The sequence below is a fragment of the Pelecanus crispus genome, chromosome 20 (genome assembly GCF_030463565.1).
Source record: "Pelecanus crispus isolate bPelCri1 chromosome 20, bPelCri1.pri, whole genome shotgun sequence".
NCBI classification, from domain to species: Eukaryota; Metazoa; Chordata; class Aves; order Pelecaniformes; family Pelecanidae; genus Pelecanus; species Pelecanus crispus.
In genome coordinates, this window is record NC_134662.1 from 613966 (window position 1) to 631746 (window position 17781).

The window sequence follows — 17781 nt, forward strand, 5'->3', positions numbered from 1 at the left end:
AGTGGCAGCCAAACTCTTACCATTACCTTTAGTTTGGTTGTGGCTTCCTGCAGAACAGCAAGTGAATCTCTCTGCGAACATCCATGTTGTCTGGCGGTGTGCAGGGCCGGATGAACTCCCTCCAGGGAGAAATGGCCAGCGTGATGGCTTATTCGAATGGGTTTCATGTAAGGGCTTCTGGAGAATCTCCCTTGCCCACTCAGTGGATGTGGTAGATGGGAAGGTTTGGAGGAATGTGTGGAGGAATGGCGATTGCCTTTAGGGAGAGCTCAGGGTTAGGAGGAAGAGGGTGAGGCCACTGTGCCCCCATGCCACGGGCCTTTTGTCATAATGCGCTGGGTGAGGTAAGGCGCTGGCGGCAGCCCGTGCACTTGTCGTCCAGGAAAGCCCTGGGCGGAACGCTGAGGCCGGGCGCCTGAGTGGCTGTAGCGAGCGGTCGGGCCTGGGAGCGCTGCGTGCGAGAGAGGGAGCAGAGGAGGAGCCGGGGCCGTGGGGGCCTCTCCCCATCATGTGGCCGCCCGGCCGGGCTGCAAGGAGGAGCATGTCGTGCGTCCACTACAAGTTCTCCTCCAAGCTGAGCTATGATACGGTCACCTTCAGCGGCCTCCATATCCCCATGTGCGACCTCAAGCGCCAGATCATGGGCTGCGAGAAGCTGAAGGTGGCCAGCTGTGACCTGCAGATCAGCAACACCCAGACCAATGAAGGTGTTTGGGGGTGGCGGGCACGGGGCCTTGGGCACCTAAAGCTGCCTGTTTATCTGCAGACGTGTCCTGGTTTTGTCTGGGACAGAGTTGGTTTTCTCCCTAGTAGCTGGTGTGGTGCTGTGGTTTGGATTTAGTATGAGAATAATGTTGATAGCACACTGATGTTGTAGTTGTTGCTCAGGAGTGTTTGTGGTAGTCAAGGACTTTTCCACTTCCCGTGCTCTGCCAGGTGCAGAAGAAGCTGTGAGGGGGCAGAGCCAGGAGAGCTGACCCAAACTGGCCAGAGGGCTATTCCATACCATAGGGCGTGATGCTCAGTATAGAAAGTGGGGGGAGTTGGCTGGGGGGCAGCGATCACTGCTCGGGGACGGGCTGGGCATCGGTCGTCGGGTGGTGAGCAACTGCGTTGTGCATCGCTTTGTGCTTTGTATGTTCTTTTATCATTAGTAGAAGCAGCATTGCTATTTCTCTTCCTCTGCTGCCCTGTTAAACTGCCTTTACCTCAACCCAGGGGTTTGACCTTTTTTCCCCCGCCGATTCTCTCCCCCATCCCCCTGGGGTGTGGGGGGAGGGTGAGTGAGCGGCTGTGTGGTGCTTAGTTGCCAACTGGGGTTAAACCACAACAAGATATTTAAACTATGTTCAGGAGAATGTCTGTGAAGAGACTTAAGAGCACACTGTTAGGGGTCTTAGGAATGCCATTGGATTGCGTGACACGCATAGGTAGAGATACATTTCAGAAGTCTTGTATTTTTCTACTACTGTTGAATGAAATTGTCAAGAGCTTTTGAAAAATGGCTACTTTGCCTGAAGGGCTTTGCTGCAGAAGGGTCTGTGAATGTTGTCTTCGGTCGCTAAGGTACTGTCAGCTTCACACATGCCAGCAGGCTGAGTGGCCAACTGGCTGATGTCACTGCTGGAATGGTTGGGTCTGTGTCAAACAGAGCCTTAAAACAAGACTGATGGATGGTCATAAATGTGATGGAGCCCAATTCTTATCCCCAGGAGAAAAAATGTTTTGAGATAGGTCAAATGTGTATTCTGTTATAGCAGGTGAGGAACGGAAAGCAAAGTTTTAGGAGAAAAAGTGTTGCTGGTAAAGATGTTCCCCCATAAAGTGTTAGTCTAATGTACATCATACCAGTTTTACAAAGTGTGTTGCTTTGTTTTCATCTGTACTCAGAATGCGGTGAAGAAAAAGTGTCTGCTTCCCTAGGTTCTGTTAAGCGTGGTGTTCCCTAAAGGTGAGGTTAAAGAAGGAGTATCTGTCATGCTTTAAAGAGCATCCATCTTGTTCACCAGTGACCAGATCCTCCTCTAGGTAGGTTGTGTTGCCCTTTGACCTTTGTAAAAGGAGTCTAAAATTTTAAACTTGGTCTATTAGTGACACAGGTGCTTCCTGAAGCTTTCCTAAGGGTGTTTTCCATGTGAAAACACAAAAATCCCCCCGTGGTTTTCAGAGCAAAGCTAGAGAATACATTTCAATGTAATGTATATGTATGCCAAATTTTTGCTTGAAATGCATAACCATGAATTTCAGGTTTTATTCATCAGATGTAGATGTGTAAACTCACTAGAAGTAAACGGGATTTTAAATATGACTGGAATAAAATGATATGATGGACACTTTTAAGATGCTGGGAAGGCAAACTGGGTGGTTGGGACCTATTTTAAATGTCGGGGGGGCAGGGGTGTCCTCTTCTGTGCTTACTCTAGAGGCATGTTCTATAAAGGCAGAATTCCCTTCAAAAAGCCTGCACTCAGGAATGATGCATTTCAACTTGCCGCCTCCTCTTAATTTGATCTGAACTTCTTGACCTGTCTTTTAGAATAGATGTTCTCACAATATTGTGGAAGAACTGTAAACTGCAGAGCTCAGGATTCCTGAGTGCTCTTTCCTGACCTGTAACATTCTGACTCAAACCCCTTGGAGCATGTGCTATTCTGCTTCTCAGGCAAGAGACAGCAAACCAACAACCAAACAACAAACCCCAACTGGGACCTGACCTGGTCTTAATGCAGATGGCAGGCTGTCTTCTGTGTTCTGTCAGTCCTGAGTGACCTTGGAGAGCATTGTGTTGTTGGCATTCAAACTGTTTTAAATGAATGGAAAAGATTTTGCTGCTTGTGTGTGATTATCAAACCTGAAGACTTCTAGGAATGTCCCGTTAGTGTGTTGAGATGACAAAAGCGCAATGTTACGTAGAAAGCTTTGCTTTCATACCTGTGAAGGGATTGCCTGAAGTGCTATGTAATGACATCTTAATAGACATTCTTACAAACTGACTACTGTTTTGTTCTGTATTTGTGTTGTTTTCAGAATACACAGATGCTAATGCCCTGATTCCAAAGAACTCATCGGTGATAGTTCGGAGAATCCCTGCTGGAGGAGTCAAAGGCACCAGCAAAACATATGTTGTGTAAGTATCCATACAGCATTGCACCCTTTGTTAGGGCTTTCAGTGTGTTAGCTGGTTTTGTGGATATTAGTTTACAGAGGCATTCCGATTGCATCTTTGTTGTTAAAGGTGCTGTTAATTTTGGTTGTCATGGGGTAGACTGTAATGTGTCTGTCCCAAAGTCGACTGGGACATGGGGTTTGAACTGCAGCAATGGTGACTTTTAAGATGATTCTCTTGGGCTTGATTTTTCTGAGACCCAAGTTGTAGGTGCTGTTTCCTCTACCTGAGTGGTCATTACTAAATCTTCTTGCTTCTATTGCTTTTATAGTGAAGAGAGATAGGCATTGTAGTGTGAACTCAGAATTTGTTCCCATCTCAGAAGAGCCTGATTGTTGGGGTTTGACTCTTTCTTGCCTTTGGGGGAGGGAGGGTGGGATATGGCAGGTATTCTTATGCCCCAAGTCTGGGGTTTTTGGCATCCTAGCTGTAGAGGAAAGAGCAAGGTTGTCCAGCTGGCGAACCTTGCAAACAAGAAGTTCCATTCATAAGGTATTCATATCAGTTTCCTAAAGACAACATGCGTTTCAGGCAAGAGAAAAAGAACACTGTCCCAAAGTGTATTGCCTTTTGTGCGAGTACGATGAAGGAATAGTTAATCCTTTCCAAACCTGAAACGCAGGAAGCAGTTTAGCACATTGCCAGCTGTTGCTAGTTCTCTTTCTAAGTCTGTTTTTACCCTAAGCTGATATCTGTGCTCCAGGTTTTAGTTCTGTATTCCTAAGATTTAGAGAGGACAGAGAATCAGGCGTATTGATTAAAATGACAGACACTCAAATGCAATGCTGCCTACAGCATTATTGCTGTCATTTCTGTATTCACAGAGTCCAGTTGTGTATCAGCTACATTAGCATTGTTTGAATGGTCATGTTTTCCAGCCTTCTTGAAGACAGGCCTCTCCACCACAGTTAGTAGGTGTTATTAGCTTGTGGTTTTGCCATGTCCTTCTGATGTGGGTTCCCCATAAATAAAGTATACTGATGAGTTACAGTGTGTCTCGAACAAACAGTACAGCAGCATCCTGGTGCCCGTGAAGCACTTGCAAGCAAAAAAACCCTGAATTTCTGTGGCTCTGCATGTAAACTTTGGGCACATTACTGCAGCAGTTGTTGCAGTGCTTTCAGGCACTACCGCGTAATTCTGGATGCCACAGCGTTGTGCTTACAAACATGGCCTTGTTTTGGGGGTTAATTTAAGGATGTATGCTAGTGCTGTCTTGTGAATGTATCCTCCGTTTCTGGTTGGGTGGCACCCTCTCCTGGTATTGTAATGCTGCCCTAAAGTGAGGGGACAGATGCTGCTGGCATCAAAGCTCAACTAAATCCCTGTGTGTGGGGACAAGGAAAAGATGGCACTGCTGTTGTAACGTTGAAAATTAGCCAGGCAGATTAGCTTTTGATTCCTCCAGCTGGAAACATTGCAGAAACTGCTGGTAGAGTGGTTAATGTTTGGGAATGATGAATGCATGCTGTAATGGTGGAGAGGCCTTGAAAATGTGTTACTCGCCTTGCAGTATGTTCTTGAAGGAGAATGTACGAAGAAACCCCTGTGTGGTGATCTCAAGCATTTCCTTGTACTTCCTCATCTTTGGGAGGTACGGGCTCTATTTTAAGTTCTGATCACCTTAATTTCTCTTCCAGAAGTCAAACAGAGCCAGTGAGTGGACCGTCAAAACCAGTATGTAAAACCACAATCTGACACTTTATTCTACACACTGCACTTAATTCTAAACAATGTAGCTTTGTATTAATTTTCCAAACAGTAAGTCACTGAATACTTTACAAAGTACACTGAAAATAAGTTTCCTGTAGTGATGGTTCCTTCTCAAACTAAATTAAGTATTTTCTTTAAATTTTGGTACAAGGTTAGAGCCTGGTGCATTTGTGGGTGAAATCCCTGTCTTTTGTCCTAACCTCTGCCTGCAGTATGCTTTTGGAGCTGGGTGACTTCAGGGTTGGATGGTGCTTTAATTTCCCAGAGGTTAAGCCTTTCTTTAGTGTAACACCATATGATGCTAAACATATGGAGAAGGAATGATGAACTGGAGTGAGGAATCATCTTCTGCATGTAGAGATCTTTTTCCCCAGAGTCTGCTAAAACTGCTCCCTTGAATTCTTCTACTGCGTTAGGCACTAAAGGACGAGAGCGTTTTCCACGGAAGGCTTTTAATCTCTCTTCTGATCCAGTTAGTGACCCCTTGAGGAGAGCCATTCAGTTCACATTATGAAATGTTATTCTATGCTTTTGAACAACTTCAGGCATAATAAGCAGTGATTCAAGTGTCTTTCTGCTAAGGTTTTACTGGTGTGAGCTTCACTGCTGCTTGTGGCGTAATAGAATTGAGTATACTGGAAAAGGAACAAGCGAAGAGTTCCCCTTTTTCCTTGTGGAAAAAATGCCCTCCAGTCTTAGTTCTCAAGAAACACAGCAGTCCATTACGAACCAGTGGCCTGAGGACTTCATTCCTGCAAGCCCTTCCGTAGGTAGCTGGGAGGGAGGAGTGTGGTTGCAATTTATTCTCCTAAATTCCTTTTTAGCTGAAAATTGGCAGCTTCCTTACCCCTGTGACTCTTAAGCAGTTGTAAGCATTTGACAAGGGTCCCTCTCTGAGATAGTCTGGAGCAGTAAGCTGATCTCAGGCGGGTTTGGTGAGTTTGGTTTCTTCTCATTAACCACAGAGGCACTCTGGAGCTGTCACAGGTTTGGATGCTTTTTTGAACAAATACCGATTACACTGGGTTGGAAATGCCTCTTTCAGTGACACTCAGAGGATATGGTGCAGCCTTTCACACTGCAGTAGAGGTGAACTATTTCTGTGTTTTGACTGTAGAACTTGAATATGTGTTTAATGTTTTGTGCACAGATCGGTGACTCTTCTGGATCTATTTCTCCGGCCCAGCTTATTAAGGTATATCTATATCTATTCTTGTCAAATGCTTAAAACCAAAAGTGTTTGCTTTGTATTTTAAAACCTTATACTGTGATCTATAGTTGGATAACTCTTGTAATGTGAACAAAACTTTAATTTAATTTTTAATAATGTAAAGTATTTATTTTAACTGTAAAATGTGTGTCTATCTTGATACTGTCCTGTAAAGAGTGGTTGCCAGTTTGGGAAGATAGAAGGGGAGTACCTTATCAGCCTCAACGTAATGTTGCCATGCTACTCATCTTCAGGACACAAAGCAGCAGTACTGCAGAAGCTGTTTACCATTTCTCTCCCTCCTCGATCTCGGATCAATCTCCACCACTGTCCCCAAAGCCATGGCCAATTCCCTGTGGCACACCAGGGCCATGTCTTTATCTGGATGTGCTGCCCAAGTCTTTCTCTTTGGTTTTTTCATTTCAGCAGAGTGTTCCCTTCTAACCATCATGGCCTATGACTGCTACATTGCCATCTGCAAACCCCTGCACTACAGGACCCTGCTGATCCTCAAGTTCTCCTGCTCAGATGCCTAGCTCAGGGAAGCTGGACTTCTTGTACTTAGTCTTTTAGTAGCTTTCATCTGTTTTGTTTTCATTGTGCTGTCCTATGTACAGATCTTCAGGGCCGTGCTGAGGATCCCCTCTGAGCAGGGACACCACAAAGCCTTCTCCACGTGCCTCCCTCACCTGGCCGTGGTCTCCCTGGTTGTCAGCACTGGCATCTTTGCCTACCTGAAGCCCCACTCCATCTCCTCCGCAACCCTGGACCTGGTGCTGGCAGTTCTGTACTCAGTGGTGCCTCCAGCAGTGAACCCCCTCGGCATGAGGAACCAGGAGCTCAAGGATGCAGTGGGGAAGCTGATAACTGGGTGTTTTTCTGGAGCAATAAAATTCTATGTAGCAGTTACAATGTAGCTCATCACATTACGACACCTGTGGTCTGTATTTTTTCTTGTTTGTGTTGTGTTTTTACTTGTGATAATGTTCTCATCACCTTTCAAATTCACTCTTTGCTTTGATTTTTTGACTGAGTAGCTGTGTAAATGTGGAGCCCTGATCTCTCTCTGTGTTTAAACACAATAAAGCACCCTTCAGTCAATTTTTTTGTCTCAAGATCCCTCCTCCAAGAGCTTTTTGGAGCTGCAGGGGGTGGAAGGGAAAAGAGTGCTGGCATGGCAGCACTGCGAGGGAGCACCAGCCCTTGCTCTTCCAGGGCTCTTCTCTTTCCCCTTCTACACTCTCGTTCTGATCCCTTGCGTTGCTGTCAGGCCTGAGTGCTTTGGCAGCTTGGTCACAGGCGTGCTGCGTGATAGTGCTGTGACCGCAGGCAGGGACAGGCCATGGGCACTTCTGTGACAGAGCTGGCCTCCATACTAGCGTTTCCATAAAGAAAGGTGATCTCCTCAGGGCAGTGCCTGAAGCCTTAGGTCTGCTTTCAGAGTTGCTCTCAAGGAGAAACTCAAGCAAGTGCTGTGTTGAGGGAAACACCAGTGAAGAGCTCAAGTGTGTGAGTGTGCAGGACGGGGGCACACAGCAGTGTCCCTTGCACAGCCAGGCCTCCAGGGATCTCCTTGAAGGACCAGCAGAGCAGGGTCTGCTCTGTGTCCTTGTTTGCTGGACACTGCGGGCAAGGTGCCCCAGGGCAATGGTCACAGAGCAGCCCCTTGCAACCACCCTTCCCAGCACTGGCCTCTCACTCCAGCTCAGACAGGTTGTTTGTCCCTCCACGGAGGGACACCAAACGATGAGGTCAGAAGTGCATGTTTGCATTGTCCAGAGGAGACTTCAGCATGCCCATGGTGTGCATGTGGGGAGATGAACCCGAGTGAGCACAAATGCCATCAGCTCTTGCCAGAGGTGCCATGAAGGCCAGTGGGACAGGCAGTGCCTGCAGGTCACTTTACTTGGAAAGTAACGTCCCCAGGGAAACCACCTGAATGCAGCACTGGGATGTGCTCCCTTGACCCGAGGTGCCTGTGTCCATTCCTCCTGCCGTGGGGCATCTCAGATGGGTGCAGAGCAGGGCGATCCACCGCAGTGCTGAGGTGCCTCCCAGCCTCTGGCAGTGGCAGCAGGAGGCCAGAGGGTCATGATGCCTGCTGCAGTGCATGGCCTGTGCGTGTGCAAGGGCAGGACTCGTGCCTCTGCACAGCCCTGTGTGTGTGAGGAGTGCAGGAGGTCAGCTCCAATGGGGACACCTCAGGGGGCCCTGCCCTTCCTGGGTGTGACTCCAGGAAGAAACCCCACTGTGCCAGTGAGATTCATCTCACCCGCCTGGGACAGGCTCATGGCAAATGCTGCTGTCTGCTCACGTCACCCTTTCTGCATTGTGCCCTCCCATGTGTCAGAGCAATCAGAGAGGTGCTGGGCTCCTTGCAAAAGGCAGACATCAAACTTTTCTTCCAGAAGTACAAGGAAGAACCTTGGGAGAATCACAGGTTGGTCAACCTCACCTCAGTCCCTTGGAAGGTTAATGGCCAAATTCTCCTGCAGGCACTTCCACATCTTTGTAGGACAAGACAGGGATTGCTGAACCTGGATTGGTAGGGGAAAGAAGGGGATGTTTTGTACCTGGACCTTAGCAAGGGTGTTGACTGGTTTCCCATGGTGGGTGTTGGTCTCTTCTCCCACATAGCGAGCGATAGGACGAGAGGAAATGGGCTCAGTCTGCGCCAGGGGAGGTTTATGTTGGATATTAGGAAAAATTTCTTCATGGAAAGGGTAGTCAAGAATTGGAACAGGCTGCCCAGAGAGGTGATGGAGTCACCATCCCTGGAAGTGTTCAAAAAACAGGTAGATGTGGCACTTCGGGACATAGTTTAGTCTAGTCTACCCTTGATTGGTTTAGTGTGGACTTGGTAGTGTAGGTTAATGGTTGGACTGGATGATCTTAAAGGTCTTTTCCAACCTAAATGATTCTATGATTCTATGGTCTCTATAGCCAGATTGGTGATACCTGGAGTGAAGCAATGGATGATGCAGTGGGTGGGAAGTTGGCTGGTGGCTCAAGCCCAAATGTCACCAGTGGTAGAGTCCTCCTCGTGGCCACTTCCTAGTGGCATCCCTCAGTGCAAGCACCTGCGCCAACACTGTTCAATGTCTTCATTAACTCCCTGCATAATGTGACGCAGCCTTTTCAGCTCCTTTGTGGATGATGCCAAACTGGGCAGAGCGCTGAGGTGACCTCATCTCCTTAGCCTGCTTTGAGCAGGAGAGCTGAACAAGATGATGTTCAGAGGTCTTTTCCAACCTGAGTTATTCTGTGATTGAATGAATCTTTTCCTTGGAGATCTTTCTGAAGACAGAGTAGAGAGAGGAAGAAGGAAAACCAGAGAGGCAGAAGTAGACATATAAGATGCACCAATAGAAATACAGCAGTTCCTCTGAGCAACGTTCCTCCACTCAAACCATGGTAGGCAATGTATTGGATGAAGTTGATGAAACAAGCTTACTTTTGTCTGCTCATGTACTGGGCCACAAGGAGGGTGATGGCTGGGTACAGCATCATGTGGTCACTTGTGTCTTGGGAGCTTCTAATCCAGTAGGAATCCAATGGCTATGAAGGAGGCTGTGAGGTCACTTCTGCCTCTGGAGGTGATAGGCCAACAGCAGGACTGTGTCTGGGAAAGGGACTGTGAGGTCACTTCTTTCTGAAACAGCTGATAGGTCAGCCCTTGACTCACAGCTGGGATCTGTGCTTTGAAGCGCACATCTGCCAGCGTCTCTGACAGGCCAGCAGAAGGCACCTGGTTGGCACATTGACTGGGAGATGCCTTCTGCCCAAGAACCGAGGCTCACTGCAGGAAGGGGACTTCTCTTTTGGTTGTCATGTCTCTTCTGCCTGAGTACATGATGGGACAGCAGCAGGCACGCAGCTTGCTCATGTCTATCCGAGAAGCTGAAAGGGCAGCAGCAGGCTTGGAAGATCATAGAATCATAGAATCATAAAATGCTTTGGGTCAGAAGGGACCTTTAGAGCTCACCCAGCCCAACTGCCCTGCAGTGAGCAGGGACAGCTTTAACCAGATCAGGGTGCTCAGAGCCCCGTCCAACCTGACCGGGAATGTTTCTAGGGATGGGGCCTCCACTACCTCTCTGGGCAACTTGTTCCAGTGCCTGACAACCCTCATTGTAAAAAATTTCTTTCTTATGTCCAGTCTAAATCTATTCTTCTTTAGTTTAAATCAGATGATGGTGAGGTTCCTTCTGTCTGGTGAGCTGAAAAGCCACAAGAAGGCTGATGGGTTGGGATGCCTGCTTGAAGGGTTGTTTCCCACATGCTGGAGCTTTCCTTGCACGTAGGAAAGAGCAGGAGAGAGAAACACTGCCACACAGTGCAGCTTGGAAGGTGGAGATTGGACATGAGGAGGAAGAAATGTCACTCAAAGGGTAGTGCTGAGGGACATGAAGTCCTGCAGAAGGAGTATGACATCAGTCCATCTCTCCGTGTTTCAAGGAACAGAGTGTGAGGGTGGACAGACGTCAGTGAATGCATGGAAATGCCAGGGTGAGAGCAAGGTGGGGAAGCGAGGTGGGTGCCTACAGCCTGCAGGGAAAAAGAAGCAGCTGTGGGACAGCGCAGGACAACCTGTGGCAGAGATGGCAAAGAGCGCTGGCAAAGCTGGAAGTTGCCAAGAGAACCCAAGCCTTTGTGCCCCTGGGTATGGCAATTGTCTCTGCCACCAAGGCCCATGAGCAGACACATTGTGCTAAGGCACTGGGGGGGGCCTCATGGCGTCCTTGTACACCCCCAGGAAGGCTGGGAGCTGTCACACCCTTGGCCTTCACTCAGCATCACACCCCCGACATCCCAGTGCCCCAGGAAGGGCCCTGAGCAAGGTGTGAAGGACAGGATCTGCCTTCCATGGGGCTGGGGGTCAGGCCTTGGCCTTTCTGCTTCATCAAACAAAGCCAGGGGTTTCTCAGCAGCTGAGCTGCCTGCACATTACCTTTGCCTCCCTGCAATCACAGCCTCCAATTCTCTGCTCTAACGAGTCCCTTGGGAGGCTTTGTCAGTAATGGCCCTCAGTGGGACTCATTAATGCTTCATGGTACTTTGGGTTTTGCTTTTGACATTGAGTCTTGGAGAGGTTTGTGCAATCTCCTCTCAGTACCTGAGGTTCAAGGACTCAGCCCCAAATACTCCATAGCGCTCATTAACATCAAGCAAGCCCTAACAAGCTGTGTCTCTTTCTGTAATTGTCTTCTACTCTTGTACAGTTCATTAGAGAGAGGTTTCCTAGTGCACTTCTGGAGAAAGATTTCAAAGAACTTCTAATAACAATGAATGTTTGTTTTAAAGGGTGCAGTTTATTATATTTCAGTGTCGTGGTTTAGCCCCAGCCAGCAACTAAGCACCATGCAGCCGCTCGCTCACTCCCCCTGCCCCGATGGGATGGGGGAGAGAATCAGAGGAGTAAGAGTGAGAAACAATCCTGGGTTGACATAAGAACAGTTTAATAATTGAAATAAAGTAAAATAGTAATGATAGTAATAACAACATAATAATGATAATAATAATAACAATATACAAAGCAGGTGATGCGCAATGCAATTGCTCACCACCCGCCGACCAATACCCAGACAGTTCCTGAGCAGCAATTGCTGCTCCCCGGCCAACCCCCCCCCAGTTTATATACTGAGCATGATGTCATATGGCATGGAATAGCCCTTTGGTCAGTTTGGATCAACTATTCTGGCTGTGCCCCCTCCCAGTTTCTTGTGCACCTGGCAGAGCATGGGAAGCTGAAAAGTCCTTGACTGGCATAAGCAGTACTTAGCAACAACTAAAACATCAGCATGTTATCAACATTCTTCTCCTACTAAATCCAAAACACAGCACTATGCCTGCTACTAGGAAGAAAATTAACTCTATCCCAGCCGAAACCAGGACATTCAGTTTAGAGAAGAGAGGATGGCAGCCTTCTTGGAGTGCTATTGACCCAGGGTCTCTCCCAAGGGGGTCTGGACTGGTAGGAGAAGCTGTCCCTTGAGCTCTGACACAGCATGGACACCCTTGCTCCTCACCTCCCCAAGCCCATCATGGCTCTCATCAGCCCCCTGGCACTTGCATCCCTTGTCCTTACATCAGACTTCTCCTCTGCACTCTGCAGCTGGATGGTACAGCTCCTTTGTGCCAGCCCCCACCTGCTTGCCTTCAAGACCTGGCTGCACAAAGGCAAAGGGGGATTTCTCTTATTTTTGAAGAAGCAAAATAAGACTAAGACTCACCATTGCAATCAAATACCCTCCTCAACCGTATGCCGAGTACAAGCTGCCACCAATGAGGTTCACCTTCCACAAGGCATAATCATGCCCAAAATGTTTGAGACAGAAAGGAAATGGTAAAATAAAGAGAACTAAATAGTTGGCTAAAGACAGAATGAGATAGACTACTGAAAGATAGGCAAGCTTTTAACTCCCTCAAGCTCAAAGCAGCTATGGGATAGTTGAGAGGTGTCTGAATGATCAAAAAGTAAGGGGAAGGGAACTCTAGAGAGCAATTTCAAGTGTTTGTGTGCAGATAGGCTGCTGGCAAGGAGACTTCAGACATGGTCAATTTAGTTAGAACGCTCTGGAAATACGTGAACAATGAGGGAGATGAAATGCACAGCCCAGTAGAGAGAGGACTGACAATGCAACTATAGAGGAAGGTCAAGGTTCTCCTCTTGTTACTCCTGTGGATCCTAAAAACTGCTCATTTTGATCTCAGGGGAAAACACTGATGTTTCATTAAAAGCATTCAATTGTTTCAGCTGATGGGGTCATGCTGATACTCTTAAAGACGTTTAAAAATTCCTGAGGTTTTCAGGCAGCGCTTCACTGTCTGAGCGCAAGCATGCAGGGCTACGTGGAGAGGAGCCAGTGTCTCTGCAGCCCATGCCTGGGACTGGCAGCTGTCACACAGGACCTGCTGGAGACGAGAGCCCCTCACACGCTGCAGCTGGAGCCTGGGCAGAGGGTCCCGGGGCACCTACAGCAGCACCACGCGCCCGTGTCCCTGTGACTGCCTCCCACCCCAATTGTACCATCACTGGCTTTTGCAAACAAAGGCAGTACACAAAATCCCCCAGAGATCTGTATATTAAAACAAGACAAATCAAAGCATGGAGGATAACAACATCAACAATGTTTGAAGCTTAAAGTGGTAATAGGACATTTCCTTCCCTCTGTATCTTTCATTCTATTTCTTTGTTTCTTCATTTTTTTAAAAAGTTCTTCAAATTTCCATCTTCCTGAGGCCAACTGCATTAAGAAATGTAATTTTTGTTTCTTGCACAGAGCCCAGGGCCCCGAAGAACCTCCCAGCCCTGCACTGTCCATGCCACCTCTAACTCTTGGCACAGAGCGAGTCATGCTTAGAGGTGTTGACTACTCTTGCCTGTGGAGGAAAGCAGGGTACAAAGCTCCAGTGAAACGCTCCCTTTTTGGATGGCCAAATGTGACCTCTTCTCATCAAGTCTGTGCTGTCTTTCTGTGTGACTGTATGGAAAAACCTGCATTTACTTATAGGTAAATGTATAAAAAATTAATAGGTGGGTGCAGTCACTCAGCGAAATACATTTCCTAGCAGCACCCTCAAGGGACAATCTTTGTTCTGAGGAATTACTGTATTTCTGTGGCTTGGCGCTCCGTCCCCTGCCCCACGCGGCACGGGGAGCAGGGTTCCCTCAGCTGCCTGCCTTGTGCTCACAACACACTCAGAGAAGCCCCTCTGGGTGCCCTCCCCATGCACGGCCATTTCCAGCCACCGCTGAGCTTGGCCTTTGCTGGCTCCATCCCTGCACCCACAGGCCAGGGGTCCATCTGCCTCCTGGGCAGCCTCTTCCCCCTCCAGCCTCCCTGACCTTCCTTCTGCAGGGTCACCTCCTAAGTCGTGGGGGTCCCTCTTCATCCACGCTGACCTCTTGCCAGGCCCTGCATCCGACTGCCGCCTTCGTGTGCTTTGAGGACATTGTCCCTGAAGATCCAGGAGGGACTCACAGCCCCTGTGTCCTCCAGGACAGGCCAAGCTCATCCTCAGCTAACTGAAATCAGCTCTCCTGCACTCCGCCACTGTCATTCTGTGTTTTATAGGCCTCTAGTCTCTTTTGAGGCTTGTTCCAGAATGTTCTCCATCTTCTGCGCAGGCTCCACTGTGGGGGGGATGGTTGCAAGGGGTATTTTGGGGGTCTTTTGGGTGGTTGTGAGCCCCTTCCTCAAATGAACTCTGCATGACCTTTGGCCATCAGAAGGCGGAACTGTGAATCCTCTGACACACCTCGTTCGTGCCAACCGGCTTCTCAGCTGTGGTGCTATGGAAGTGATGACTATGGAGCCCTTAACTTGTCTCTTTGCACACCTTAATGTGCCTCACCACAATGTTTGAGACTTTAACTCTTTAAGCCTCTGACACTTCCCCGTGGCTCAAACATTGTATCATCTTCGTCCAGGGAGGTGATTATGTGAATAACGGAGAGTTGAGAGGGAGGATAGAGAAGATAAAAGTCATGAGAACATACATTTCACAATTGCAAGGCCTATCATCAACAACAAGAACCCACAGCTCCACGCTAGAACAATATTTAATAGACTCAAAATATTTTCCCCCTACAGGTGTTCCCCAACAGGATATGTTATTACAGGGAATGTATCTTCCACTATTGGTTTCCTTGTAGGTCTTTGTCATCAGACTTTGTGGTACGCTGGTGTTCAAAATTTCACAACAAGATGCATTCCATAGGTTTTTCCCATGTAGGGTTGTTCAGGATTTGATACAAGGTCCCTCTAATGTCTTCCCATGTGGGTTTTGGATTTGATACATTTTGATTTTTGAGTGCTTCATCTAGCATTTTTGAAGCAAAATAAGGCAAACTTTACCACCCATACTGTTGTCACACTTTCTGTGAACTCAAAATGGGCATACCAATTCCCCCCACACAATCACAAAAAGAGTAAGGTGAATGCCTTTACCCCAGCTGTGGTGGAGAAGAAACAGATTTTCCCATCCACCTTTCCCCAATACAAAACCAGGCCTAGTAGGATCAGGCAACCAACGCAAACAATGACCCACTCAGAAACAGGCATCATAAGTCCCATGGTGGGTTTCTGGCAACCTGTGAAACATCTATGTAAAGATGAACAATAATTAAAAGGATGGTACAATTCACTGGGTATGAATTTGGTGATCTCTCCCGTGTGCGTCAGGGGCTACCCAGGTTCATGAGGTTTCAGGGTTTGCTTTAGGAGCCCATTGGTACGTTCAACAATGCCATTTGCCTGGGGGTAGTATGGAGTGCGAAAACTCCATTGGATCCCTTCATCCCGTGCCCACTCCTGAACCAGCCCGGCAGTAAAGTGGCTTCCGTTATCTGATTGGATTGACTGGGGTTTTGGTAGGTAACTAAACCATAGCTTCAACCCTTTCACCATGTTGTCCCCCGTTGCCCGTCATACTGCTTCTGCTTCAGTTAGTCCTGACTCCACTTCAACCCCTACTAGTACATATTGTTTCCCGTCAGAGTTCCAAAATGGACTGATGTAGTCCACTTGCCAGGTTTCCCAGAGGCCCTTTCCATTCCGTAAATGGAGAGAGGGTTGCAAGTGATGTCTTCCGAGCCAGGTACGCCAGTGACTACAAGCAGAACTGATCATGTTGCACCGCTCCTTCCAGCCCTGCCACCAGCTTCTTTGACAAGGTCTTTAATGCCTGAATGACCATGCTTCACGTGTAACTACTCTAACAGATGCTCCCACTTTTCTTCTTCAGCTTCTGCTGCCATTGCAGCTAAGCAGGCGAGTGAATCTACTTGATTATGTCAAATGTGGGCTGGGTGACTCCCCTTTTGATGTGCAGCTACCCATCCCACCAAAAAGGTCCCCCATTTAGAGGGGACAGGCTGGGCCTGTAATGAGTTAAATTATAACTGCTCTGCAGAAGAGGTTTCTTTCTTCAGAAAAGCACCCAGTTATCAGTTTCCCCACAGCGTCCTTGAGCTCCTGGTTCCTCATGCTGTAGATGAGGGGGTTCACTGCTGGAGGCACCACCGAGTACAGAACTGCCAGCACCAGGTCAAGGGTTGGGGAGGAGATGGAGAGGGGCTTCAGGTAGGCAAACATGGCCGTGATCAAAAACAGGGAGACCACGGCCAGGTGAGGGAGGCACGTGGAGAAGGCTTTGTGGCATCCCTGCTCAGAGGGGATCCTCAGCACGGCCCTGAAGATCTGCACATACGACACCACAATGAAAACAAAACATCCCAAAAAAAGAAAACCACTAACCACAAGAAGTCCAACTTCCCTGAGGTAGGCATCTGAGCAGGAGAGCTTGAGAATCTGTGGGATTTCACAGAAGAACTGTCCCACAGCACTGCCTTGGCAAAGGGGTAGTAAAAATGTATTAGCAGTGTGCAACACAGCATAGAGAATCCCACTGCCCCAGGCAGCTGCTGCCATGTGGACACAAGCCCTGCTGTCCAAGAGGGTCCCGTAATGCGGGGGTTTGCAGATGGCAACGTAGCAGTCGTAGGCCATGATGGTGAGAAGACAATACTCTGCTGACATGAAAAAGACAGACAGAAAGAGTTGGCCAGCACATCCCAAGTAGGAGATGGCCCTGGTGTCCCACAGGGAATTGGCCATGGCTTTGGGGACAGTGGTGGAGATGGATCCCAGGTCAAGGAGGGAGAGGTTGTGGAGGAACAAGTACATGGGGGTGTGGAGGCAGTGGTCACAGGCGGTGGCGGTGATGATGAGGCCGTTGGCCAGGAGGGCAGCCAGGTAGATGCCCAGGAAGAGTCAGAAGTGCAGGAGCTGCAGCTCCCGTGTGTCTGTGAATGCCAGGAGGAGGAACTCAGTGATGGAGCTGCTGTTGGACATCTGCTGCCTCTGGGCATGGGGACTGTCCAAGAGGGAAAAGACAGTGACAAGTTAGGGGAGACTTTTCTGAGCAACATCAAAGCCATTTCCCATAGACCCTCCCCCTGTCACACACACACCATTTCCTTTTTCTAGCAGACCTTGCTTGAGCTCTGTGCCTGGATCCCTGGTTGGTGCTGGCCGTGTGGGCCATGAGGAGCAGGGCATCTGCCCACGGGCTCTTGAGAAGTCAGCCCTACTCTGCAGCAGGGGGCAGGGACCAGTCCTGGTATTCAACTGTGTCAGATGAAACCACTGCTAACGCAGAAGGGCCTGTCAGCATCTGCACTCCCAGGGCTAAGGAATGGGCATGGTAAAGGCAGTTTAACAGTTCTAGGGTTTTGTACGGCTCCTCCCCATGTCCCCTGGGGAGTGTTCTTGGATGTCAGAAACCCCCAGCATTTCTGCTGCACTCAGGGAGAACAGAGCGAGTTCTGCGAGGCAAGAGGATTGCCTGTGGCTCAGTGCAGAGTGAGGGCAGCTGCTCTGTCCCTCTGTCTAGGTCCCAGTTTCTCTGGGCTTGCACCTTTCTGAGATGGAGGCTGATCACACTCCCATGTTACCCTGAAAAGCCACCAGGCACTGCTGAGAGCAGAGGGAGCTACCACAGACCACTAAATGTCTCAGCCTTTCTCAAGGTCTCAGCACCCCACTTCTAGCCAAGGACATGCATGGCTCATTTCACAAACCCAACAGCATTTTCTCTCTCGTAGCATCTCTGCGCTTCACCATGGGGCTTTCAGATAACTCCAAGATGCATCCTGGAGGGAAGCTCACAGCTTGGAAGGGCACCT

General features: G+C 48.6%; 1 protein-coding gene and 1 pseudogene across 1 annotated transcript; one reads left to right on the forward strand and one right to left on the reverse strand.

Moving 5' to 3' along the window:
* Positions 1–541: 541 nt before the first annotated feature.
* Positions 542–6107, forward strand: LOC142595480 (E3 ubiquitin-protein ligase RBBP6-like). Its single transcript, XM_075723833.1, has 4 exons — positions 542–707; positions 3028–3127; positions 4807–4843; positions 6030–6107. The coding sequence occupies exons 1-4, from the start codon at positions 542–544 to the stop codon at positions 6105–6107; spliced, it is 381 nt and encodes a 126-aa protein (XP_075579948.1).
* Positions 6108–15985: 9878 nt separating this feature from the next.
* Positions 15986–16948, reverse strand: LOC142595481 (olfactory receptor 14A16-like; annotated as a pseudogene).
* Positions 16949–17781: the final 833 nt, after the last annotated feature.